Raw genomic sequence first — 26,619 nt, forward strand, 5'->3', positions numbered from 1 at the left:
GGGCTCGGGGGAATCATGGTGTGTCTGGGGCCCAGGGAGGGTCTGAGGACCTGTCACAAAGAGTCCAGGTCCTCCTTCTGAAGCTGACACCGGAGCCCAGACTCAGTCTTTGCTGAACTCTGATGCCCACTCGCTGAGCAGGGCTGGGGGCTGCACTGACCTCGGGCCCATCTGCTGGACTCCCGTGTCCCCTGCACCGGTGGCCACTGGGTCACAGGAGGGCTGCCTGGCCTGGGGACTAGCTGTGGGCCTGCCCCCAGGCCTGTTCTTGGTGAACAGCTTGGGGGAGGATTTTGTGGGGCTCAAGTGTATAATACCCCGATTCATAGCAGATCCCAGGTCTGAAGGGGCCGTGGATACTGCAGTATCTGACCGTCGTTTCTGAGCGTGGGGAGACCGAGTCCCGGCTAACTCCAGACCAGGAGCAGGTCACCTGATCCTGAGTCGGTGCCGCCCAGGCAGGCGGTCTGCCTGTCTGTCTGTTTGTCTGACTGTCTCCCTTCTGGGCAGATGTGCTTCCAGGCCCAGAGAGGACCTGCTTTAAGAGGCCTGCGCTTCGCTTCTGGGCCCCTGGCCACTCGTGGTCCCGGCTGGTCCAGGGCAGCTCCCCTGGGACCCGCCTTCCCCTGGCTCAGGGCACCTTCCTGGGGCCGGGCCATCCTGTCTGGAGACCAGATCCCAGAATCCAAGGAGGCGCCTGCCTTTCTGGGCGCCCGAGCTGGGGCCAGGCCTGCCTGCTGGCCGTGACAAACGAGTCTGGGCCCCCGCCTGGCTGCCAGCCAGTGGGCCGCCTGTACCCAGGGCCCCTCCTCCATACCTGTGGCCCGGACCTCAGCGCTGGCCTCTTTCGGAGAGCTGGCCGGCTCCCCTCTGCCTTGCGGCGTCCACCCTGAAGCAGCTGGGAGCTGGGCCGCAGGAGCTGGACAGCGGGAGGGAGAGCGTGTGAGGACGTGCCTGTCCTGGGACCCACTGACCTGGCCTTGTGTCCACAGAGCCAGGATGGAGAACTGAGAGGCTAGCTGCCCTGTGGTGTCCCTGCAGGGCTTTGCCACCTTGGCCTGGGGAGGACAGGCGGTGGGGGGCTGCCAGGGCTGGGCGATGCCAGGCTGATCCCTTCATGGACCTCTTGTGACATCAAAGCTTCCTGGGATTCGCCCTTGGAAAGGCGGTGGGTCGGATGCCTGCTGCACAAGGGGCTGACCCGGTCCTGAGCTGCCCGGAGGCCCTCTTGGCGGTGCCGGGACAGAGGTGGTCCTGCCAACTGGGCTCCTCCCAGCGCCAGCTCTCGGGGTCACCACCCTCCGGCCCCAACCTACCCCTTCATGTCTCTCTCCCTCAACATCCATTAGTCTGAGAACAAAAAGACCGCCTTTCACCCAACACTAATTTCTCCTCATTAAAGGCTGTTTTGGATCTGGGAGAGGATCTGTCTCTCTTTCTGGCTTTGAAAGAGAAGGGGCGCGGGGGAGGGTGAGAGAGGAGAAGCCGAAAGGAAGTGCAGCCTCTGGGTATGGGTGCTGGGTCCTGGGCCTCGGATGCCACGGAGCGGGCCCAGGGCCGACCCCCGTCCAGCTCGCAGGCGCTGCGCGGACAGGCGTGGAGGCCGAGTGGCAGCCCCTCTGTGACCCCTCCTGGCCCCCCGCCCGGCCCCGCCCGGGCCTAGTACAGCGTCTCCCGGGTGACATTGCTGGAGAAGGTGTGGCTTCCGGACACGCTGCTGGCCTTCCTCGAGAAGGCCAGCCTCCTCCTTCTGTGCCCCCACAGGGGACACAGGCAGGCCAGCGTGGACAGGAAGATCTGGCGGAAGTTGGCGGAGACGAGGTTGTACAGCACGGGGTTGATGGTGGAGCTGACGTAGAAGAGGGCGTTGGTCAGCATGTAGAAGTAGTGGTAGAAGTCATACAGGAACCTGGGGTGGGAGAGGACGCTCAGGCTGGCGGGCCAGACACAGCCCGCACGGGGCAGCCCGTGGCTGACGCGGGGGCCTGGGACAGTCATTGCAGACTACTTGGACATCTTTTGAAGTGGGGATATTTCACAATAAATTCCAGGGCTCTGGTTTCTCTTGAGAGGTTGGAAGTTCTGAGCACACTCCCGCCTGGCACCGGTCAGCTGAACTGCCGAGCTGAGCTGCAGCCGCCCACCCGAGGCCAGCTGTGCAGTCCCCCTTGGCCGCAGTCTCCACCTCTCCCTGCAGCCCAGCTGGCCTGCCCTTTCTTGTGCAGAATCCCAGCCCCTGCTCAGGGCTGCAGGACGTGGCCAGGGCCTGGCCTCAACGGAACAGCCAGGCCAGGAACCCCCTCTGTACCTCCCAGACAGCTGTGCACCTCATCTCGACTTGCTTGCCTCTGTGCACAGGGATCTCACCCCCTCATCTGGCAGCTCACTTCACTACCAGGCGGCCCTGAGTTTCAGAACCCCTTTACTTTGGGCTGTGTTCCATGCCCTGTACCTTCTCTTCATCCTTTCTAGATTTTCCCTCCCTAGTGGCTCCCCGACACTTGGAAGAGCCCACAACCCTGGGACCTGGCAGCCCCGCTACGCAGAGGAGCTCACGCAGCGAGGCTGAGGCTACCGTTGCGGGGAGGCCAGCTGGCGAGGCCGGCGTCCATACGTCGCAGTGCGGGTGTGATGCTCTCGGAGTCCCAGGGGTCCTCCTGGCAACTCCTCCAGGCTGGGGGTGGTCTGGGGGCCCCGACAGTCGCCATCACTCCTCCCACAGCCAGCAGCGCCAGCCCTTCCTGTCGCTCTCCAGACGCCCCCAAACCTGTCTTGTACTGACTGTTTTAGGACTTGCTTTCCTTTTACGAAGCAGCTTCCAGGGTGTCTGTCCCTCTACGGACTCTGCCTTCCCTGCCCTATCACAGCCGCACCTGAGGGCCTGTCGGGGGACGCTGACCCGCCCACCCTGAGCTGCCCCTCTCAGCGCCCCCAACCCCTACACTCAACTGTTTTGGAAAGCATGCCCCCAGCCCAAGCCTCACCCCTTCGGCCCCAGCCTCCCATACTCACGGGGTCCACTGCTCGTCCGAAATGTAGCAGAACATGAGGCGTCGCACATGGTAGGGCAGCCAGCAGACCACGAAGGCGATGACCACGGCACCTGAGACGTGGAGGGACGTGGGCCTCAGGGAGGTGGAGGGAGAGGTCCCGTGTTCGTGGACTGAAACAGCTAATAGTGTTAAGATGACAGTGCTGCCCAAAGTGACCTAGAGATTCAGTGGAATTTCTATGGAAATCCTGATGACATTTTTTGCAGAAATAGAAGAATTCATTGGGAATCTCAAGGGATGCTGGACAGACAAGACAATCTCGAGAAAGAAGAACAAAGCTGGAGGACTCACCCTTCCTGACTTCAAAACCTACCACAAAGCTACAGTCATCCAAACAGAGTGGTAATGGCATGAGGACAGACGTATAGACCCATGGACTAGAACAGAGGACCCAGAAATAAGCCCTCCCATATATAGTCAAATGACTTTCTACAGGGCGCCAAGATCAAAGGGAAAAGGGCTGTTTTTTCAACAAATGTTCTGGGAAAACTGGATCCCCACATGCAAAAGAATGAAGCTGTCCCCTTACCTCACACCATCTGAAAAAATTAACTCAAAATGGATCAAAGATCTAAACATAAAAGCTAAGGTATAAAATTCTTTGAAGAAAATATAGGACAAAAATTTCACAACATTGAATTTGAAAAGACAACAAGGGAAAAAATAAATAATTTGGACTATATAAAAATAAATAACTGTGTATTAAAGGTCACAACTGACAGAGTGAAAAGGCAACCTACAGAGCGGAAGAAAATATTTGCATCACATATCTGATAAGGGATTAATATCCTGGGCATATAGAAAACTCAACAACAAAAATCAAACAACCCAATACAAAAGCAGGCAGAGGACCTGAATAGACATTTCTCCAAAGAAGAGATACCAATGGCCGATAAGCACATGAAAAGATGCTTAACATCACTGATCACTGGGGGAATGCAAATCAAAACTACAATAGGATACCACCTCGTACCCAATAGGACAGCTCCTATAAAAGAAAACACAGGAAAGAGGAATTTGGGGGAGGATAGGGAGAAACTGGAACATGTGTACCCCGTCGGTGGGAATGTACAATGGTACAGCCACTTTAGAAAGCAGTTTGGCTGTTTAAAAATATTTTTTAATTCAATAAATTAAAATTCTACTCCTGGGTTTATGCCCCCAAAGAACTGGAAGCAGGAGTTCAAACAGATACCAGTAGCTCATAGCAGCACTACTATTCAGAGTAGCTGAAATCAATGCATGACGGATAAACCAAATGCGGTCCATCCGTACAACAGAATATTATTCAGCCCTAAAAAGGAAGGACATTCTGACACAGGCTACAACATAGATGAACCTTGAAGACATTACACCATGTGAATAAACCAGTCACAAAAAACCCAAATACTGTGTGATTCCACCTAAAGAGGTCCCTGGAGGAGTCAAATTCACAGAGACAGAAAGTAGAAGGTGGTTGTCAGGGGCTGGGGGAGGGGGTGGGGACTTGGTGTTTAATGGGAAGAGTTTCGGTCTTACAAGGTGGGAGGGTTGGTGGTGAGAGCCGCACAGCAACATGGGCATCTACACTGCTGCTCAGCTGTGCACTTAGAAAAGGTCAAGATGGTAAATTTTATGCCCTGTATATTTCACCACAATGCAAAAGAAAGCACCCAACCACTCGGGCAAACTTCGGGCCAAGTGTGCTGTCCCAGGGCAGAGAGAAGGGTGTTCCCCGAGAGGTGCGTCGTCTTCTTGGGGACGTGGGGGGATCTGTGGGAGGTCCTGGGTTTGGGATCCCCGCTCCAGGGCTGCTGCCCTCTGGGGGGCTTGCGGAGACCCTGGGCCGGGGAGGTACCAACGGAGGCACTGCCTTCTGGCAGCAGGGGTTGGTGGCACTGGGCTGCTCCAGAAAGCCCGCCCGCACACAGCAGAAGCAAACGCTGCCGCCCTGGTCACCTGACCCGCGGCTGTGGGCGCTGAGCCGGCCCGGGGGCGAAGCACTCCCGAGTCACTCTCCCGTCGATCACGTGCTGTGGACGGATGCAGACGTCATGCTGTTTTGGAAATACTGGAGCAATAAATGATCCAAGTGAATTTTACCTGTCTCTTTTGACTGTTTAAAAAGGTGGTTACCGGACCATTGAACATCCCACGTGGGGCCTGCATCACGTTCCTTTTGGACAGAGCTGCGGGGACCTTTTCCTTCCAAGATCTGCAAAGGTGAGGGGCGGGCAGCCCGGGGCAGGGGGGAGATGGGGCGTGGATCCTGGGGTGGTGGGAAGCACAGGGTAGGCACTCTGGGGGACCGGGGGGACCGGGGCTGCCTCAGGAGAGCAGGGAGGGGCAGGTTGTTTTGAGGACCCCTCCTCATGAGGCACCTGCAGGCCCAGGCCAGGCCCGGGGACACACCGAGGGAGGATGGACCCTCACGTCCACCCCACACGATCCTTCAGGCCTTCAGGATTCCCTACGAGAATCTGTGCAGAGGGACTGCACCTCCGGCCTCTCCAGCTGGCACCCGACTGCCCGGCACGCATGGGGACCCCAACCCTGCGGCCCTGGCTTTGTGAGCAAACTGTCCGACTCAGCCGGTGCCAGGAGGCTTGCTGAATCGGTGGATGTATGGATGGATGAGTGAGGGAGTCAAGAGAAGCCCCGACCCCAGGGGGAGCCGGCACTCTGAGCCTCGGCCCGGACGCGCTCCGTTCCCAGGGTCTCTAAACCTTCTGTTTGTGGTACCCAGCTCGCTGCTTTGCTGGCCCCTGGTGGCCGCCCGCCGCCCGCCCCTCGTAGGGCCCAGCGGTTACGTACGTAAGACCCGGACGCCGTGGCGCAGGGCCTGGACCCGGCCGGGCTCGATGGACATGCTGAACGAGCTATGCTGGTCTCCGACTGTGTGCACCTGGCCCTGCTCGGCCGCCTGGCGGACCATCACGGTCAGCTTGTTGGCAATGATGGTGTTCAGGACGGAGATGGCCACCATGGGGAACACGAAAGACATGAAGGTGTTGATCTGCGAGAGGTGGAGAGGGGCAGCCTGTGAGGCTGGGGCAGGGGACGCGCCCTGGCACCCATCCCGCCCACCGGCCCAGGTGTAGGGGTTGGAGCGTGGGCGGCGCTTGGTCTGTCCGTTCCCAGACTGACTCTCCGCCTGCTCCCACAGCCCTGGCTTCCTGGGGGAGGTTTGCAGACTCTCTGTCAGCTTGGGGAGCCCTCAGCCTGTACACAGTGTGGAGTAAAAACCTGGGGCACCCCGGCTGCGGTGAGGGGCCGGGGCTCTGCGTTCCCGGGTCTGGACAAGGAAGCGGTCCCTCCTGACTTCTCTCCAGGATGGCTCACCCAGCGTCCCTCGTCCTGCACACGTACAGCTCACGTTAGGACACGAAGGGAAGACCCGCCCCCCACCCCACTTCCTCTCAGCCCGTTGAAAAGCGCTTCTCGTTGGCAACTCCACCTTCCACGTTTCTCTGCCTCTGGGGAAACTGAGTCTCCGGGTGCCGAGGGGCTTTGCCAAAGTCACCAGCTCAGAGCGGCTGGACCTGGACTTGAGCTGGAGCCCAGCTCCTCAGTGACACCAGGCTGAGACCCGCCTTCACGGGCACCTGCTCAGCCCGAGCAGCTGTGGCCTCCCTGAGCTGCCACTGGCGTTGCTGACAGGGACGCAAACCCGCCAGTGCACGTGTGTGGCCCTGAGCAGCGATGGGGAACGGGCCTCCCACCGAGCTGGTCCTGAATCCGCATCACCTCCCAGGGCCCCGGAGTAACAAGCCTCTGGCGTAAAGCCGCGTTTGCCGCTGGCCTTTGAGCACGCTGGTCCTCACGCCACGTTCCGACGCCCGAGCTTCTAAGTGTGAGCTCGCGAGCCCTTGTGAGGGGGCGGTGCCTCTTCGCCATGCCCCCTACCCAACCGCCGCCGCCCTTAACGCTCACGTGAAGTTCAGAGTCACAGAGCAAACGGCTGCACCTGGAGAGACACCTGCACTGGCCTCACTGGGTTCCGGGGTCTGCACGGGGTGCCGGGCTCCAGGCTGCCCCCTCCACCTCCTAACTCGGGTGGGTCCCGGGGTCTGCACGGGGTGCCAGGCTCCAGGCTGCCCCCTCCACCTCCTAGCTCGGGTTTGCGCACAGCCCTGAGAGCAGAGCCGAGGGTCCCACGTGGAGGTCTCCTCGATGGTAGACAAGGACTGTCTCAGCAGGGTAAGGACCGTCCAGCTCTGCCCTCCTAATGCGGCAGCGGCCAGCAGGAGGCCAAGAGGCGCTGGAGGCTCTAGAACGCCGACGGGTTCGCCTCCTGGGCCTCCTGGATGTCAGACCTCTGTCCCGAGCAGGGCAGCCCACACGGCCCTCTCTTCGCGGCATTGGCCGACGCCTCCGCAAGTCCTGCCCGCCCCACAGTGCTCCGGGTCCCGCTTGGGAGGACTGTAGGCATCCAGGAGATGGTGGCTGAGGTCACCTCTGGCTCCTTTTGAAAAAGACTCCCCTAAACTAGAGGACAAACACGTCAGACGGGCCACGTGGGCCCTCGGCAGGCGTCCTTTCCACACTTGCCAGCCCTTGCGCCCGTCACCAGTCACCCGCTGGGCGCTTGGGAGTGGCCTCCCCCGGGCACCCTTCGCTCCTGCGTCCACTGAGCTCAAGTGGCGTCTGGAGGTCCTCCCGCAGGACGATGATGGGCTGGTGCGGCCGAGGGGCAGCTCTGGGCCAGGGGCTGGGCTGGGGTGCAGGGGGATGCCGGGCCTGAGCCCAGGAGACACACCAATTCCCGTGAGTCACCACAGCCGGGCATAATTTAAACAAAACAAATGTATTCAACACAGATTTTAAATGTCAAAACATTTGAAATACCATACTTCGATGAGCACAGACAGCAAAACAGCCACCTCTGGGGGCCGCGAGCGGTGGACCAGGGCCCAGGCCCCCAGCGGATCCCCCAGTTGGGAGAAGTCCAGGCCCTGATCCTGAGGTTCTGGAATGGGGAAAGGGGCCCCGGCACTGCAGGCGCCCCCCAACAGAGGCCTGGGGACGAGGCTCGGGCCGGCGTGGGCTTCCGGAGGGGCGTGTCTTCTCTCGGCCTCCCCCGCCCCTCCAGCCTGGAGACTGAGACTGAACCTGGATTGTAGGGTACCAGGGCAACGCCTGGCTCTCGGGGTCGCCTTCTCTTGCTGAGGCTCACAGCACGGATGGGAGCTCAGCCTGTACCCCTTTCCTGCACTCCACCCCAACTTCTGGGAACAGGGGAGCAGCCCACTCCCGGCAACAAGCAAAGAGAAGGGAGTCTGCTAAGCCCTGTGCAAGATGTCCAGGAACCACTGCAAGTGTAGCCACAGGAAGGACAGAGGGGAAGGAGGGGCAACCGGGGCCCTTCCAGACAGAGACATGCGGACGTGGAGGGATGCGCCTCGTCTATGCATTTGTCCCAGTAAAATGTGAGAGCACCTGGGGATAGACAGCCTGACTCTCAAATTCAAATGGAAAAAAAGATAATCTAAGAGTAGCCAGGAAAGTTCTGGGAAGGAAGGTGACAGGTCAGTAGGGGACGGGAGGCCTCACCCACTATGGGAGGGCACTAAAAAGAGATTGCAGGAGAAGAGTTTGGCGCAAATAAATCAGGGGAGCAGGAGAGAGGCCAGGAGCGGTTCCCGATGAGGCCAACGTGGCCTGTGGTAAAGGCAGCGCCGGAACCAGTGGGAGGAGGCGGGTGACGGGCTGCAGAGCTGGAGGCTGGATGCTCAGGGCCTGCTGCTTCCACTGTCCCTTCCCAGGACCTCCGTCCGCTTCCCTGGAAACACCCACCCCGCTCCATTCCTGGCCAATGGGCACAATCCAAGAGGCCCGGGTGAGCCCTCATTGGACACGCACAGGCCGCACGTTCACCTCTCCACCAATCACGTTTGTCCTATGAGAACCAGCCCCAGGCCTGCTGTTCAGAAGAGAGAGCCCACCTTTGTGGAGGGCCTGCTGAGCAGGAAACTGCTTTTGTGCCCATTGGTTCTGTTCTCCCACCTTGTGTGGGAGACCTGCCTAAGAACGGGCCCTCACAGGTGAAAGGAGAGCATTTGTAATTTTGTGAGGGACAGAGAGTGAAATGGTTAAGCAGTAAAAAGACAGTGGAACAGGACCCAGGTCTGTCTGGGAGGAAGGGCTGCCCCCGACCTGCCTGCAAACAGGTGCGGGGCACCAATGGAATGCGCATAGCCTGGCCCGCAGTCACGGGGTCCTCGTGCCTCTGCCTCCTCCTTCGAGGCTGTCGTCCCGTCCACCCTTCCTCTGAGGGGCAACAGCCTGTTTCTGATCCCACTGTGTTTAGGTAAAGAGACAGCCCCTGGACTCCGGGGCTTCATGGCTCAACGCCAGCCTGCGGTGAGTGGGAAGGTGCGAAATACCGCTCAGGGGCTTCCCTGGTGGCGCAGTGGTTAATAATCCACCTGCCAATTCAGAGGACACAGGTTCGAGCCCTGGTCCGGGAAGATCCCACATGCCGCGGAGCAGCTAAGCCCATGTGCCACAAGTATTGAGCCTGCGCTCTAGAGCCCACGAGCCACAACTACTGAGCCCACGTGCCACAACTACTGAAGCCCATGAGCCACAACTACTGAAGCCCACGTGCCACAACTACTGAAGCCCGCGTGCCTAGAGCCCGTGCTCCGCAACCAGAGAAGCCACCGCACTGAGAAGCCCGCGCACCACAACAAAGAGTAGACCCCCCACTCGCCACAGCTAGAGAAAAGCCTGCGTGCAGCAACTAAGACCCACCACAGCCAAAAAAAAAATATATCTCTCAGGGTGTTTGCAAAACTCAGCAGCTTGTACAACGGCTTCTGAGGGGAGAGGCAGAGAGGAGGGGCTTCCTGTCAAACCCTCCAATGTAGATGGCCTCGCTGGCCTGGCAGGGGCCACCCCCAGCAGATGACCAGTCCAGCCAGGCCCAGGCTTCAGGGACCGCCTCCTCCTAACCTCCTCACCCAGCAAATGCTGAAAGTCCCCTCCCTCTCGGCCACCACCAAGGGCAGGACAATGATGCAAGTCACTCCAGAGTCCCTGTTTGTCACTGTCACTCAGCACAGCCCTGCTCGAAAAGCAAAAACCCAGAACAAGTTCAATGCCCACCCACTCGGGCTGGTTGATAAGTTATGACGCGTCCACACCACGGGGTGCTGTAGACACTGAGAATGACCGACGGGGGGCCAAGGTCATGGTTTAGTGAGAAGAGCAAACACAGAGCAGCTGGTGCCTCCGTAAGGTAAGGAGCCGCCTCGACGCCCAGGATTGCTCCCTGGAGAGAAGCCTAACAGAGGCTGACCCAGGCCAGGAAGGGCAGGGAGCTGGGGGGCTCTGGGCACGCCCTCTTGACCTCAAAGCACCTGAGTGGAATGAATGTGTGTCCTGTGACAGGTGCCCGGGCCCCTGCTCCCACAGTGACACGACAACAACACACCCCACCTTGCCGCCCTGGGATGGGCGTGTTGGAGGTGGAGAGCACCAGATCTCAGGGCATCCACCCTTGCTTCACACGCGGGACACCAGGGCTGGGAGGGCAGAAACTGTCCTTCAAGGTGACACAGCCCAGAATCTCCCAGGCTGACATTGTCCGAGTAACTCTGCCCTCCAACATCCCTCATCTCATGAGCACCCAGACCCTCCGGACGCTGCTGGGATCCCACCCAGGAGGGCACACGCGGTCCACGGCAGACAAGCGTCTGGGAAAGCAGACAGACGAGCGTCGAGGGCCCGCTGCTCTGTGGGTCGGAGCCCTGACCGCAGGCCTGAGTGTCTGAGGAGAAGCCCAGCGTGTGCCTTTAGGGGAGGGACCCCGAGCCTCCCCAAGAGCTGCCTGCATTGCTGAGGCCCCAAGTGAGTCATCTTAGGGCCTGACAGGCCACCTCGGGTGGGGGAGGGGCTCCACGGACTGCGTGCAGCTCCGGGCTTGCTTGGCCACTCGGGCCTCTAGTCCCGGCCCCTCACAGTGCGGTCCCCCCCGCCGTTAGGTGGCTGCAGTGCCAGATTTTGGCTCAGTATAAAGGACTTCCGCTTTCTGGTTGATACACACTCTTTAGCTAACTCTTTTTTTTTTTAACAAATTTATTTTATTTATTTATTTTTGGCTGCATTGGGTCTTTGTTGCTGCGCGTGGGCTTCCTCTAGTTGTGGTGCGCAGGCTTCTCATTGCAGTGGCTTCTCTTGTTGTGGAGCATGGGCTCTAGGTGCGCGGGCTTCAGTAGTTGTGGCACGTGGGCTCAGTAGTTGTGGCTCGCGGGCTCCAGAGCACAGGCTCAGTAATTGTGGTGTTGCAGAGCATGGGCTCTAGGTGCGTGGGCTTTAGTAGTTGTGGCACTTGGGCTTAGTTATGGCATGTGGGCTCAGTAGTTGTGGCACGTGGGCTCAGTAGTTGTGGCACGTGGGCTCAGTAGTTGTGGCTCGCGGGCTCCAGAGCACAGGCTCAGTAGTTGTGGCGCATGGGCTTAGCTGCTCCGCGGCATGTGGGATCTTCCCAGTCCAGGGCTCGAACCCATGTCCCCTGCATTGGCAGGCGGACTCAACCACTGCGCCACCAGGGAAGCCCCCCTTTAGCTAACTCTTAACAGAGTGCTTTCCATGAGCCAGACCCATGTTCAGTGACTTGCATGTGTCACCCTGTGGAATAGGCACATAGAAGCTGTTGGTGCTCTCACTTTATAGAAGAAAAAGCCCAGACACAGTCTGACCCACAGCCCAGTGCTCGCTTCCGTGTCCTGGGGCCTGTGACACGCAGAGAGCAGAGAGCAGACGAACGGAGAACCCCCTGGTCGTGGGCAAGTGTCGGGGGGCCTCACTTTGGTGGATGCATGCCCCACCCCCAGCTTCCCAGAGAGGACACTTTGGGTAACTGCAAAAATTTGACAGCAACGTCTAGTCCAAAGGCCACAACTCCATGGTGATCTCTCAGGACTGAACATCTGTCCATTACTCTCTCCTTTCTTTTTTTTTTTTTTTTTTGTGGTACGCGGGCCTCTCACTGCCGTGGCCCCTCCCGTTGCAGAGCACAGGCTCCAGACGCGCAGGCTCAGCGGCCATGGCTCACGGGCCCAGCCGCTCCGCGGCATGTGGGATCTTCCCGGACCAGGGCACGAACCCGTGTCCCCTGCGTCAGCAGGCGGAGTCCCAACCACTGCGCCACCAGGGAAGCCCTCTCCTTTCTTTGATCTCCCTTCCGCTCCACGCTGGTCCCCGTGCTCCTCTTCAGGTTTGGAGTTTCTGGGAGACGACTGACCAGAGTCACCAGCGACTTAGAGTGGAGACAATGCTCGTGCCCCAGGGAGCCTTAGGGTTCAGGACCATGGACAGAGCCCATCGCTGCGGAGGGGCTGCCCCGGTGGAGAGGCGTGCCGGGCTGGGAGCAGCTGTGGTTGGCAAGACTGGGTGGGGAGGGACTGGGGAGTGGGACCCCCGAGCCAGCTGGGGGCAGCGATCATCAGGGACACTCCACCCTGTCCCCAGACCCCTCCTGTCCACTGATGAAGGGCAGGTGAGCAGCCTGTGACCTCTGCAAGAGGCCCCCACCGAGTCCCCGCTGCCCGCGCAGCCAGCAGCCCTGCACGTGGGAGTCTTCGCCCTCCTGGAGCGCCGCAGCCACAGAGGAACCCCCCCCACCCCCGCCCTGCAGCCACATCCTGCCTGGTCCCGGCTGTGCTGCAGCGCTGGCACCAGCCGGGCTGCCAGGAGACCCTCAATCGGATTAGGGAAATGGCCCTCCCACTGCATCTGTCCCTCCACCTGTACCAGGGTCGCCGTCCTCGAGGAGAGACAGGATGGGACCCTGCCCTCAGCAGCACACAGGGCAGGTGCTGGGGGCCTGGCCTTGGCTGTGAGTTGGTGGGGGGCTCGTTCATCACCCTGGGTGTGGAAGCCGGGGTGGCATCGAGACCACCTTAGACTGAAGTCCTGTTTGCCGTGTTCTCAGATGCCTGTTGGCTAAAAAGCCCATGAGAACCTTCAAATCAGTGGGACATCTGCTAATTAGCAACCGACGGGGCTGTAAAAATCCTTGACAAGGACAGGCGCAGGGCAGGGGGTGCAAGTCTGACCCCGGGCCCGGCCCCCGCCTCTGTGTCTCATGGAATGTGGGCAGGGAGGCACCTTAGCGGTCACCTGTCACCTACCGTGAAGCCACAGCCCCCCGCAGGTGCAGCCCAGCTCTCACCCCCACCGGCACCTCACACCACGACGATGACCGTGTACTCGCTCGTGACAAATTCTGTCTTGCAGGCTGGCTCCCGGTCCAAACGTGAGCCCCCAGGGTCGGTTGCCAAGCCTTCTGTGTGTGCCTTTCTGCCGTGTAGGGCCACCTTGATTCGGGAGTAAAAGCGGGGCCGGTTCCGCACAGAGTGTTCTGCGTGCACCCTCGAAGGAAGTCAAGCATCGAAGAACGTTCTCTGCTCCACGCCAGGAAGACCTGGGGCCCTGGTCTTAATCAAGAGCCCCTGGGGGCTGGCGGACGTTGGGAGTGGATTTCCGGGGAACCGTGCGAATCCCCCAGCTGTGCCTGGGAGTGAGTCCTGCAGGACCGGGTCCAAGCTGGTGTCACGTGCATTTCAGGAAGCGCTTAGGAAGGAGTGGAACTCCAGGCCCGGGGCCTGTCCTCCACCTCTAGGGGTGGGCGGGGAAGCGGCCCTACTGCGCGTTCGCTGGCAGCTGAATCTCCAATTCTGTGATTCAGCTGTGGGACTGAATCTCCAATCCCACGATTTGCAGTGTTTTCTTGCCATGTGATTGTGTGGGCAGCTCAGCAAATATCCTGTTCCTTCCCGATTTTGAACTACCGTCCACTGGCAGAGTGCTAACTGCGTTCCCCGTGGACATCTGGCCCTGCACCCAGTGTCTCGGCTCCTTTCAATAGAATTAGCGCTCCGTCCCTGCTTGCGGGGAATCTGATTACGGTAGACCTGGAGCCGAGCGGCCGGTGTGAGGGAGGGGGGCTGGGAGCGGCCACCCACGTCCCCCCAGGCCCCACTGGACCAGCGTTTGGATCTAGTTCTTCTCTCAAGCTGACCAGCCCCTGGGTGTGGAGGGGACCTTGTGCTCTGGGCTTAGCCCCGGGAAGTGACACTTTTGCTCCTTCAGCCAGGCCTCCTGGGGCTTCCACCCCAAATGGCTGTGATTAGGAGTGGGGCACCTTAGAAATGATGGTGGGGTCCTGCGCCCCACCCCCACTTGGTCCCCACCAGTGCCGGCGGGCCCGGCTGTGCTCTTCTCCAGGACAAAAGTCAATCAGTAAAGGAAGAGGGAACGCCAGTGGGTGCCGGCCAGCTGCCCAGCGCCACTCCAGAGCTCCTTCCCCCGACGACCATATCTGTTAAAGGCCGTTCTTCCTCCGTCCCCGAGAGACCACAGGCCTCCACGAGGCTGCGTGACCACATGGTGTTCCACTACGCTGTCCTCCTGCACGGCTGCACAGGGCCCCTCTGCAACAGCGAACAGCCCTGGCCTTTGCACCGTGTGAACGGTCTGGGGCACACGAGACTCACTGCTCTCCACACGCGTGTGAGAGGTGGGCCTGTGGGGTGACTTCTGTTTCTAGAACTGGAGTGAAGAGCAGAGCAGCCCAGGCTGGGGTCTTGCCGTGCCCCCTGGGCACGTCCCCTTCTCACGCTGGGACTGTGTCCTGCCTGTGAAGATGGGGGTGGCTGGTCCAGCTTGAAGGCCAGGAGACTGAGGACAGCCCAGGCTGGCCCCAGCCCAGTTCCTGCCCTGCCCGCACCCCTGCAGAAGGACTCCTGCCTGACGCAGGCCCTGGGTGCCTGGAGCACTGTTGACGTCTGAGCTCGAGGGCTGGGGGGCAGGGGCGGAGGGGGCGCTGATTGGCACCCAGGGAAGCCTCCCTCTCTTGAGAGCCAGGCCAGTGGCTTGCAGGGACGCCAAGAGGCCTTCCTGATGCTCCACTCAAGGCTCATCAGCCCTTCTTTTCCTCGGATGCAATTTCAGGAAACGAGGCTGTGCTGCTCGGGCCTCCTGTGAGTCAGGCAATTACCTGGAGACAGGCCCAGGGCAGCCGGCTTCCTCCAGCCCAGGAGCTGCGGACCTGAACAGGGACAGGCTCTGCGTCTCTTCTGGAATGTTCCAGCACCCTCCCTTCTGTTTACCCGCAGCATCCCCACCCCTCCCCTCCCCCCGCAGGCCCACCAGCCTGTGCTTCACGCTCCATCCTCCACCCTCTGAGTGCACCGTGCACCCAAGCCCACCTTGTCTAAACGTCACAAGCACTTATTGAGCACCTGCTGTACGCGAGGCACCCTGCACACAGACTGAGGTGAGCGCGGAGGACAGGTGGACAGATGTGGCATGGAGCCTGGGGGGAGAAGGGCCACTTTCTGGAGGAGGGACCTCCATACGGAGACCTGAGGGATGAGGGGCACCCGTGGGCCTGAGAAGGAGGGGAGCACATGAGATCTCGGGAGCCCGGGGGGCCGGGCGGCGTCAGATCCCAGACAGTGGGCCGTTTCCTCCTGGTCGTGGAAGAGGGGGAGGGGTGAAGGGGGGCAGGTGAAGGGGGCAGGGGTGAAGCAGGGGACTGCGGGCGCAGCTGCGTTTGCATTTCGGGAGAGTTCTGCGGGCAGGGTGGGTAGGGCCTGGGGACAGAGGGCCCAGGGAGGGGCCCAGGCCCAGGAGGGAGGTGATGCGTCTGTGTTAGGGCGGTGCCTGTGGGGATGGATACATGGAAGTTTGGGAGGCACTGGGGGGCAGGCCCCGGTGTGGGTGGACATGGGGGCAGCGAGGGTGATGCTGAGAGGAGGTCCCCCTCCACCCTCAGCCTCTCAGGGCCCCTGGAGCCGTGCGCTTGGCGGTGCAGGAGGCTCCAGGGCAGAGCACGTCTCCTTCTGAGCAGGTGTCTTTGCTGCTGCTGACCTCCCAGGTCAGAGGTTCCTTCTTACATTTTTCCTCCAACAATTTGAGTCTCTTTCCCATGGAAGTGCCCTGAGCAGAGATGCTTTCCCGAGTCTTCCACCAAGTCCATCTTCCGGGAGGCGCCCTGAGCTGCCGGGGCCCCTCCTCCCCCAGAATGACTCACTGAGTTCGTGAATTGGGGTTCTTCCCCCTAGGTAGAATTGCAGGGTAAACTGCAGCGTACGGGCATCTTGAAGCCCCACTCCCAGCCCAGCCTGGGTACCTGCGACCTGCAGACACGGGGGGAGATGTGGGGGGAGGGGCAGGAGCTCGGGGTATCGTTTTGCCCTTGAGGTGGGTGCACGAGCCCCCACAGGCCCGGGTCCCCCGTCCTCTGCTCCTGGCGTTGCCGGCCCACGCCTCCCGCCATCGACCTGGGTGCTAACTGCAGCCTCTGGAACCGTTCCAGGTGCACTTACTGGGGCTCATTCAGGGCAACCTTGTGCCCCTCCCCCCTTCAATTAACACCGGCCCTTCCCCGGCCAGGGAGGCCACTCGAGGCACTCCCGGGCCTTGGCCTCCCTCCCTGTATGGGCCTGGTCCCTGTACTGGGTTGGGCCCGGGCTGAGCTGGTAGGCAAGCCCGCCACTTGAGGGCACTGATGCGGTCGGTTGCGTAAGGGTCAGCGCTGTGAGGTCTCTGCCTCTTCTGGTCAGTCTGTCGTCGTCCCCATGGACTAACCGCAAATTCTCACCAACGCAGAGCTACAGGGCAAAACCCACAGCGACGCCGGGCCTGAGCAGTCCTATGATTGGAGACACAACTTCAAGGTCACCCCTTGGGCGGGGAGACAGCCGGTCACTGTGGCTGCTTTCCCCTGAGGCCCAGGCACGGCTCTAGCCCCGTATGTCCAGGTGTCTCTGGACTGGCCGCCACAGGCTCCCACACCACCAAGTGGCATGCTTGCCCAGGGGCAGTACTGTGCCTGCCCGCAGCCTCACAATCACCAGGACCCCCCAGGGGCCGTGCGGTGGCACCTAGACTCCCCTAGTCATCCCAGATGGTGAGGCAGCTCCTCGCAAGCTCTCCTGGACCAGACTGCGCCATGAACTTGCCACCCTGTGGCCCGTGGCAGATGGCCCTTAGGATGGCCGAGAGTGGCTCCCACCTTGGACGCCCACCTCTTGCAATGTGACTTGGCCACTCCTCACATAGAGACGTAGGGTCTGTGGCCCACCCCTCGACTGGGCTGGCTCTGACCAGCGAAATGCAGCGGCCGTGTTGGCCTGTGCCTTCCCAGCCAGGCCTCACACTCTCTTGCTGGCTCTCTCAGAATGTGGCGGCCACCATGTGAAGAAACCCTGATTTGCATCTCACCCTGGGACAGAGGCCCAGGTGAGAGCCAGCGCCAGCCTCCAGACAGATGAATGAGGCTGTCTCAGACCCATCCAGGCCCCGTGCAGCCACAAGATGACCGAAGCCACATGAGTGACCCCAGCTGAGACCGGCTGAACCAGCTCAACTTGCCATCCAACGGATCACAAGCAAATAAATAGCTAGTGTTTTAAGCCAATAAGTTTGGGGCTCTTTTGTTACACAGCAGAGGTTAGCTGAGACACTGCCTTACAGAGTGCTGTGTTTTTATCTGTCCCACCACTGCATTTTCTCCTTGGAGGGAAACCTTGCTTAAATAAAATAACATCCCCCCCCGCACCCTGCCCCAAGCACTGACAACAAGTCATGTGAAGGCAGGGGGATGCGGTGGGAGCGGTGGGCAGGGTCATTTGTGTGGCTGACTGGGCTATCTGACCCCAGAATTTGGGTACTTTTTTTTCTTATCTCTTTATAGACTCTGGTTCTAGGGACAGGTTGCCAGCAGACAGCTGGCCAGGTGGGGACTGGTTTTATAAAGGTTACTGGGCACCACCTGTGATGTCCCACTCCTCTCGCCACACTGCAGAGTAGGGTAAGAAGCATGGTGGGGGTGGGGGCAGTGTCTTTTACTTTTATTTCCCATGAAGAGAGGCTCATCAGAGAATCTGACCTGTGGGTCTGACTTCTTGAAAACCCAGCAGCGTGTAATTAAAGCTTGAAAGAGAAGAGCCGGCTGCTGAATCAAACTCAAGTGAGTGTGAAATCAAACACGAGAGGCCCTAGGCAGCGGAGCCCAGCTTGAGACGAGCGACCGGCATCCTTTAAGGGGTCTGTGCTTTGACGGTGTCTGAGTGGTCTTCCCTCAAGCCCCCAAACCTTGGTCCCACTTACTGTGCATGTGTGTTTGTGTCTATGTGTGCACGTGTGTGTGAGCTGCGTGTGTGCACACTTGTCTCCTGTGTCTGGCCCTGTCTTGCTCTTGGTGTAACCGAGCAGGGCCTCTGGGTCCTTCCCGGGACAGACTCCTCCCCCACGTCCTCTGCTGTAGTTCCTCTCTGAAGTTCTCAGATAGCAGTACCTGAGGCGAGCTTCCTGAGCTGCTTCACAGATGCTAAAACCGCCGCCAAACGGAAGAGGTTAAGTACTTGATGACCGTGACCATGTAGCCCCCAGGCCTCCTGGAGTCTGAGGATTGATAATGTGAGCCCACCCTGTTACCTCGCTGTCAGCCAATCAGAGAATTCATTGTGCACGAGCTGATCACATACCTTGCGACTCCCCCCACTGCCCCCCACCACCCAACTGGGCCTTTAAAAATGCTCCCCTGGGGCTTCCCTGGTGGCGCAGTGGTTGGGAGTCCACCTGCCAATGCGGGGGACGCGGGTTCGTGCCCCGGTCCGGGAAGATCCCACGTGCCGCGGAGCGGCTGGGCCCGTGAACCATGGCCGCTGAGCCTGGGTGTCCGGAGACTGTGCTCCGCGGCGGAAGGGGCCACGGCAGTGGGAGGCCCACGTACCGCAAAACAAAAAAGTGCTCCCCTGAAACCCATCGGGGAGTTTGGGCTTCTTCAGCGCTAGCTGCCCGGGACTCCATGTTTGGGGCCCACAATAAACGCTGCATTGTCCTTCATCACAGCCAAGTGTCAGCAGGTTGGCTTTACTGCGCGTGGGCGCGTGGACCTGAGTATGGTTGGGTGACACTGGCTCACGCAGAGCCCGGGTGGTCACTTCAACGAGGGAAATGCCTCATGACAGCTCGAGGCCTTGGCCTCCCTCCAAGTCGCCACTGAGAAGGCCATCAGGTTCTATGCTGTCCAGCTGCTGCACCCCTGATTCCGAGCAGACCCTGCGGCCCCCAGTCCATGCCACTACCAAGGGGACGTGTTTCTGAACAAACTTCCCCTCGGCCAACACCCAGGCTTACTATAATCACGGCACACTGGTTTCTTTTGAGGGATGAAAATTAGCAGATTTAGACGATAATTACCTGGCTCTGAAAATTAGCCTCTAACGAAAAGGGTGCTTGAACCCAGAATCCAAATTTGACGTTCAGACTACGTGCCTTTGAAGAGCGCTCGCAGCCGGAAACAGGGGTCGGCCAGAGCCCCGGCTCTCGGCCACTGCTTTGCCATCTGCCCCCCGCCCCCCGAGTGGGGTCTGCAGGCCCAGCCTCACAGCCTCACGGCCTATGTCCCTGGTGCCCCCCTCACCTGTGTATTTATTTTGTGTGTTCCGTTTCTCACCCTCGCTCCAACCTCACATTACACAGAGGGGGCGACACCGCTGTGGACAGAAAGTGTGTCCTACAAAATTCACCTGTCGAATCCTACCCCCTCAGGTGATGTGTTAGGAGGTGGGGCCTCCCGGAGGTGATGAGGTTGTGAGGGTGGAGCCCCGTCATGGGGTCAGAGGCCCAGGGAGGCCCCTGCTCACCCCTCAACGTGAGGAGAGGGAGAGGACACAGTCAGTACCAGCGCCTGGACCCTGGTTGTCCAGCCCCAGGGCTGTGAGAAACACACGTGTTGTTAGAAGCCCCCAGCCTGGTCCATCAGAGCAGCCTGAGTGGATGGAGACGGCTTCCGGGGTTACCTGCCCCCAGGGAGCGATGGGAGGGTGGCACCTGGGGCGTGGCCACCAACCTGTCCTTAGCCGCGTGGAGGAGGCTGGGGGCCGCCCATCCCGTAGGGGCTGCTCCCTGCAGAAAGCATCTTGTCAGGGGCCACCTCCTCTGCGTCCTCTCCCACCCACGCGAGGAACTCAGTCTCCCTCCTAACGCTGTGTTTGTCCCAAAGGCACAGTCGGTTCATTTGTTAGACTGGGTGTGTGTCAAGACGCTGACGTTAGGTTTTTGATGCAGAAATGCGATCCAGCTGAACCCGGCGCCTGTGCGCGGAGCAGACAGGCTTTCAGCCTCTCCTGTGGCCCCACCTCCCACCTGCAATTACGGCAATTTGCATGACTGTGAGCGGGGCTGGCCTGGGCCCAGGGCTGTTCGGAGCGCCAGGCTGTCCTCACGCCCCCAGCAGGCCAGGTGGGCAGTGGCAGAGCCGGGGATGGTGGAGAGGCCGAGGGAGAGCGGTTCCCCTGGGCACTTGTGATGGTGTGTGTGTGTCTCTTAGTTGCTGCCACCCCGCCCCGTGGCTGCCTGGGGACAGAGCCTGGTGCCCTCCAGTCACCCACACACTGACCGTGTGAATGAACAAATGAACGACCGCCCGCCCAGGCTGCCCTAACACAGTACCCTCAACTGAGCAGCTCATAAACGGCAGAATCTATTTCTCACAGCTCTGGAGGCTGGAGGGCTGAGACCAGGTGCCGGAGTGGACGGTCTCAGGTGAGGCTGCCTTCCGTGTCCTCATGTAGCAGAAAGAGGGCGAGGGGCTCTCTGGCCTCTTCTTATAAGGGCGCTAATTCATCATGGGGGCTGCACCCTCATGACCTCATCACCCCACAAATGCCCCATCCCTTAATACCATGACTTTGGGGGTAGTGCTTCAAAACATGAATTTGCGGGGACACAAACATTCAGTCCAGAACAGCTGGCAAAGGAAGGGATGAGCTGTCTCCACATGGGGGGCCCCTAACCTGGGGGAGGCTCTGGCAAACGGCCCCAAGCACACACGGGAGCTTTGTGTGCACGGACAGGCAGCTTCCGTTCCCGGGAGGCAGCGTCTGCGGCTGTACAGCCCGATAGAACAGTGCAGTTTGTGCCAGCCGTCAATGATTTACAGTTTTCTAGGGGCTACATTAAAAAAAGTAGAAACGGGTGAAAATAATTTCATTAATAGATTTTATTTAACTCAATACATTCAAAATATTATTTCAACATGCAACCAGTATAAAAAGCGTTAGTGAGATCCTATAAATTTTCCCTTCATCCAAGCTCTCTGGAATCACGGGTGTGTATTTTACACCGAAAGCTCCCCGGGATTCAGACTGGACGCCGCACCGCACACAGGGCAGCTTGGAGTTCTCATGAGAAGCCACGCAGAACCGTTTCCAGGTGGCATCCACCCCACAGCCCATGGCGCCTGCACTCCCCTGGTCCCATCTCTGGTCAGTGGGGGAGACAGAGGTGCAGCCTCCGGACCCCCTGGTCATCCCCGAAACAGGATGCGTCAGCGTCTGCACAAGGTCAAGGATGAGTCATTCATTCACAAGGAGCCGTGAGCAAAGTCGCGCTAAAGAGTGAAGCCTCCCTGTAGGAGCAGTGGGCAAGCAGCCCCCCTGGAAGACGCTACAGGAGCAGCACGGACCCCAGCGCAGCCTGCGTGTGGGGCCATAGCTTCCAGAACCAATAGTGGCCTTCTCTGTACCCACGAAGGATCCAGATGCACCCAGATTGCCCAGTGGGCAGGGGCCACAGGGCGTGCTCCCGGGAAGGCATCCTCTTCTTTTGTCCTGTCACCCACCAAACCTCAGAAATGAACCAGAGTTTTGTCAAGGAACTAAGCCCTGAGGACAGGACGCTGGGAGGGGCGGCGAGGCCCAGGATAAGAGGCAGAGCAAGCGGCTTCCCCACCCGAGTGTCAGTCTCCTCATCTATAAACGGGGACAGTCGGGAGAGCCCCGAGCCCCAAGGGTGGCCACGGGGATCAGAGCTGGCTCTCAAACTATCACTAGTGATGCCGGGAGCAACGTCAGGGCTGTCACAGGGCTTGATGGGGACCAAACATTAATCCCACCTTCGTCATGGACCCCTCACGTGAGGTCTGCTCACCCAGCTCAGAACCTTCCTTATCACCTGAGACCCAAGTCAACCCTCTCAAAGGCCGGACCACTGCGCCGTGCCCTCCGCGAGCTGACCCAGCGCATCACTGGGTGAGAGGCCCCAAGCCACTCAATTGCAGCCACGATTTCTAGACCTTCTCCCAGTCCGGAACATTGGAATGGACACAGACTGACTCCACATGGAGCCCTGAGTGTCCCTGACCAAGGGACACCACCGTCCCTGCGACAGTGCTCACAGCCCGCAGAGAGGAGTGTGGGCGAGCATGTCAGCCCGCAGCTCGCGCTGGAACCCACCGCTTCTTTCTCTCCTTATTCTCGCTAATGTTTATGCCCTGGAGCTGAGACTTGGAAGTCTGGTCGCACAAAGGTGTCTCCAGGCGGCCTTGCGAGGATGCAGACAGAGACGTGGATGCAGACACAGAGGCTGCTTCCCTGTTATGACTGGTAATCAAGATTCATTTTCTCTGACAGCTCTTATCCCGAAAAGACAACCACACACTGTTGATGACATGTAAATTACTTGGGATTTGCAAGTCAATTGCTTTCATGAATATTCATGGCTGCGGGATACCCATGCGTGTGGCTCTCAGGACACAGACTGCCTGGGATCCCAGGCGTGCGTCTCGCAGGGACGTGAAAAGGCGGCCAGAGGCCCCTTTCACCCAGATGTCAGCAGGGTCCGCAGGCCGTGGCTGCCCCACGGTGATCCCCACCCGCAGGAGGAGAGATGCTCACTGGGGAACGGGGAGGAGTAGGGCTGCTCTCGCCCTGTTGATCGACCTACTTCTCCTAAACCAAAGGTGGCCACGTGGGGCTCTGGTCTAGACCCAGGGCTCCCTGACCTTGGCCGGGTGGTGGGAGTGGGACGAAGCTGCAGGCCCCCCGGGACACGCACACACCTGGCTCCCCGTCCATCACCCGACACGGGGCGGGGAGCTCCGGGGTTCTGTTCCCCGTGGCCACGGGCACCCAAGGAAAGCTGCAGCAGCCAGTCTGTGAGCTGGACAGTTGGAGGGAGCCTGGGGTCCACCCCCGGGGGAGATGCCTGGCCTTCTGTGGCAGCTGCATGGCCCGGCCGGCCCGCGGCTGACCCACCTGGTGATGGGCCCTGTGCCCCCTCCTGCTTGTGGGGTAAAAACACGCATGTGCGCCCAGTGGGTCAAAGGCCCAGGAACTCAGACGTCAAAGATATTCCTCTTGAACCAAAGCAAAGTGGGTTTGGGTTGGGCCCAAGGCAGACTTCCTGTTTAAACTAACTGCTAAAGCCAGTCGTTGAAGGAAGTTTGGAAATGTCCTGTGTGAAGAGCAGAGGGCCAGTGGCCTTTATTTCCAAATCCTGACACAGGGGCTCCCCACCAGGTGCGGCTCTCAGTGACCTACAGATGAAAGCTCACTGCGTCCTCACCGCAGTCCAGATGGGGAAACTGAGACAAAGGGAGGTTCCCGTCACCCCGAGAGCAAGTGCAGGTGGAGACGTGCATCTAGGCCACCTGCCTGGCTTCCGCTGGCCGCTAGCACCAAAAAAATGAAACACATTAGGTATAAATCTAACAAAGTATGTACAGGATGTATAGATGGAAAATCACAGAACTCTAATGAAAAAATCGAAGAATATCTAAATCAATGGAGAGAGAGTCCATGTTCATGGATAGGAAGACTCAATACTGTTAAGATTTCAATTGTCTTCAACTTCATCTATAGATTCAACCCAACCCCAGTCAAAATCTCAACAAGTTATTTTGTGGACATTGATGCATTCATTCTGAACTTCACAAAAGACCCAGGACAGCTAACACAACACTGAAGGAGAAAAACAAAGTCGGAGGACTGACTACCCAGCTTCAGGACTTACTATGACGTCATCAATTCAGCACGGCACTGGGGAAAAAGCAGACAAAGAGGTCAGCGGAACAGAACAGAGAGCCCAGAACGACATCCTCACAAATATAGTCAACTGACTTTCACAAAGGAGCAAATCAATTCAATGGAGAAAGGACTGTCTTTTCAACAAATGGTCCTGGAACAACTGGACAACCATACGTTAAAAAATGGGCCTTAAACCTTAAAAATTAACTCAGAATGGATCATAGACCTAAATGTAAAATGTAAAACAATAAAATTTCTAGATAGTAACACAGGAGGAAAATCTACGTGAGCTTGAGTTTGGCAACGTGTGTTTGGATGTAAGAACAAAGGCGTGATCCACGGAAGAAAAAAACTAAGTTGTATTTATTACAATGAAAACTTCTGCTCTGCAAAGACACCGTTAAGAGAATATGACAAGCTACAGAGTGGGAGGAAATATTTTCAAAACACGTATCTGATAAAGATACGTGGAGCAACTAAGCCCGTGTGCTGCAACTACTGAAGCCCACGCGCCTAGAGCCCTAGAGCTCTGCAACAAGAGAAGCCCCCGCAATGAGAAGCCCGCGCACTGCAATGAAGAGTAGCCCCTGCTCGCCGCCACGAAAGAAAGCCTGCGTGCAGCAACGAAGACCCAACGCAGCCAAAAATAAAAAAATATTTATTTTTTTTTAAAAAAATATAAAAATAAATAAATAAATAATTTAAAATAGATAAATAAAATGGGCACAAAATTAGAGGATTAAGCACTTAGCAAGGGGCCACCAGCTGCGTCTGTGAACAGGTGACCCTGCCTTAGCGCATGTCCCCCCGCGCTTTGTCCCTCTGATGACCCTCCGTCTGTGACGTCCCCCTGGCTGAGGGGCTCCTTCCCTGACTCCAGGCCCTAGCCCGGAGGCAGATGGTGCAAGACCAGATGTGTCTGGGCCGGTGGCTCCAGGGGCCCCTGAGGGGGACCAGCGCCCTCTGACAGAGCTGTGGGAGAGGTCAGCCCCTCCTGCCCTTGTAGGTGGCGGCCCCCAAGTCCTCCAGCTGGATGCCAGGGAGCAAGGGGGCCCTGCTGTTCTGTCCCCCATGCCCTGAGCCTCACCCTCACCATCTGCATCCTGCCTGCCGCTGCCCCCACTGACTGACCCCCTGTGCCCGCCTGGAGCCTGCCTGGGCCAGCCAAGCTTAGGACCCGGACCTCCTGGAAAGATACCCACTGTTGGGGGAGCAGAGGCCCCTGAGTCCCTGGGAGGAGGGCAGCACTCTGATGGAGTCACAGCACCCGGTAGAGGCCACTGGGGGTGGGGAGCAGTGGGGTCCGGGCAGGCGGTGCCCTCCCACCTGGGCGCAGCGTCGCCGGGAGCCCTTGTCTGCAGCCCAAGGGCGGGGCCTGATGTTGGGCCAGTCCAAGGGGTTTCCGCATTCGCCACCCAAGCCTCAAGCCCGTCCGGGACAGTGTTCATCCACCAGCTAGACCTAAACCCTAACCTTCCTGGCCATGCCTCTGCCCTGCTCAACAAGCTCTCAGGTGGGCACCAGGGGCCACTTCCCTCCGGCACTTGGGGGAGGCCCAGTCCTCGTTTGCCTGCTCCCGACTCCTGGCTTTAGCACGGAAGTCCCACAGCCCAGGAAGCCCTCAGTCCCGAGCACACGGGGACTGGTCACCCTTCTCAGGGCTACAGGGGCTAAGCTCCTGCGGCCGCCCTTCCCCCATGCACGGCCAAACTGGGCTGAACCTGGTCCCACAGAGGGGTCATGGGCTGTCCCTGCGTGGAGTCAGCTGCCCTCACCCCCGGCCGCAGCGGGCGTGACGCCCCGGGTGAGCCCTCGGGCTCTGGCACGCTTCCCTGTCGTTCAGAAGACCTCTCCTCCCCCACAAACTTCCCCCGCCGTCGGTCCCGCTGCCTTGCACCAGGGGCCGGAGGCCCAGGCGGGGTGGGCTCTGTCTCCACCCTACGGACAAGGAAACCGAGGCGTGAGAGTTCAACCGCCTAGCTGAGGCCCAGGGCTGACATCTGAGGCCTCGCGGGTGCTCGCCGGGGCCCGAGGGCTGAGGCTCCTGGAATTTTCACGGCAGCCCGGGACGCAGGTGCCATGCTTGTCCTTGCATCCGTGGGACCAGGGCATGGAGGGCTGGATGCTCGAGGTCCGCGGATGGGCAAGCTGGGGTGCCTGGTCCTCTGGGGCCAACGTGCCTGCGTGGTACCCCCGAGGACATCACCACAGCTGCCCCCACCCCCGACTCACTGCTATAGGCACTCCTGCCCCACCCGCGCCGAAGCGTGGCCGCCCGTCTCCTGACTCATCACCCTGAACTCCACCCTGGCCGCTGGCATGTGTCACAGACCCGCTGAACTCTGCTGCTCGTGGCTGTGCCTGGGCGGGGACCTTGGACAGAGGTGCAAGCCCCGGGTGGACAGCACGTGTCCTCCGCTGGGCCGGGGCGGTCTTCCGGTGTCCCGCAGGTCCCCTGCGCTGTGACAGGCTGCAGGTGCTGGCCCTGCTACAGGCCTGTGTGACCTGAGTCACTCCTGGCCCAGACATGCCCGATGTGAGGGTGACAGCCCAGCCCCACCTCCGGGCAGGACAACCTCTGGGCAGCTCCCGTTCCGGGGCGCCAGTGAGAGGGGCTGAGGCTGGACTTCTCCAGAGCCCCTCACCTGCCACCCCTGCTGCCCCAGACAGCTGCTCTCCCCACCCTCCCCGGGCCCTCCCGGGGGCTGCAGGCAGAGCAGAGAAGCTGACCTGGGCGAATCCATGGGCTGCAGGCT

General features: G+C 59.5%; 1 protein-coding gene across 1 annotated transcript in view; it reads right to left on the reverse strand.

Moving 5' to 3' along the window:
* Positions 1-1,659: 1,659 nt before the first annotated feature.
* The window catches only part of NTSR1 (neurotensin receptor 1), a 46,189-nt gene continuing 21,229 nt past the window's right edge, over positions 1,660-26,619 (reverse strand). The window contains exons 2-4 of the mRNA XM_004282338.1: positions 5,847-6,048; positions 3,013-3,103; positions 1,660-1,909 (exon numbers count right to left, since the gene is read on the reverse strand). Of these exons, the coding sequence (XP_004282386.1) occupies positions 1,660-1,909; positions 3,013-3,103; positions 5,847-6,048 (543 nt within the window). The remainder of the gene's footprint in view (positions 1,910-3,012; positions 3,104-5,846; positions 6,049-26,619) is intronic.

Source organism: Orcinus orca, chromosome 16 (genome assembly GCF_937001465.1).
Source record: "Orcinus orca chromosome 16, mOrcOrc1.1, whole genome shotgun sequence".
In the NCBI taxonomy this organism is placed as follows: Eukaryota; Metazoa; Chordata; class Mammalia; order Artiodactyla; family Delphinidae; genus Orcinus; species Orcinus orca.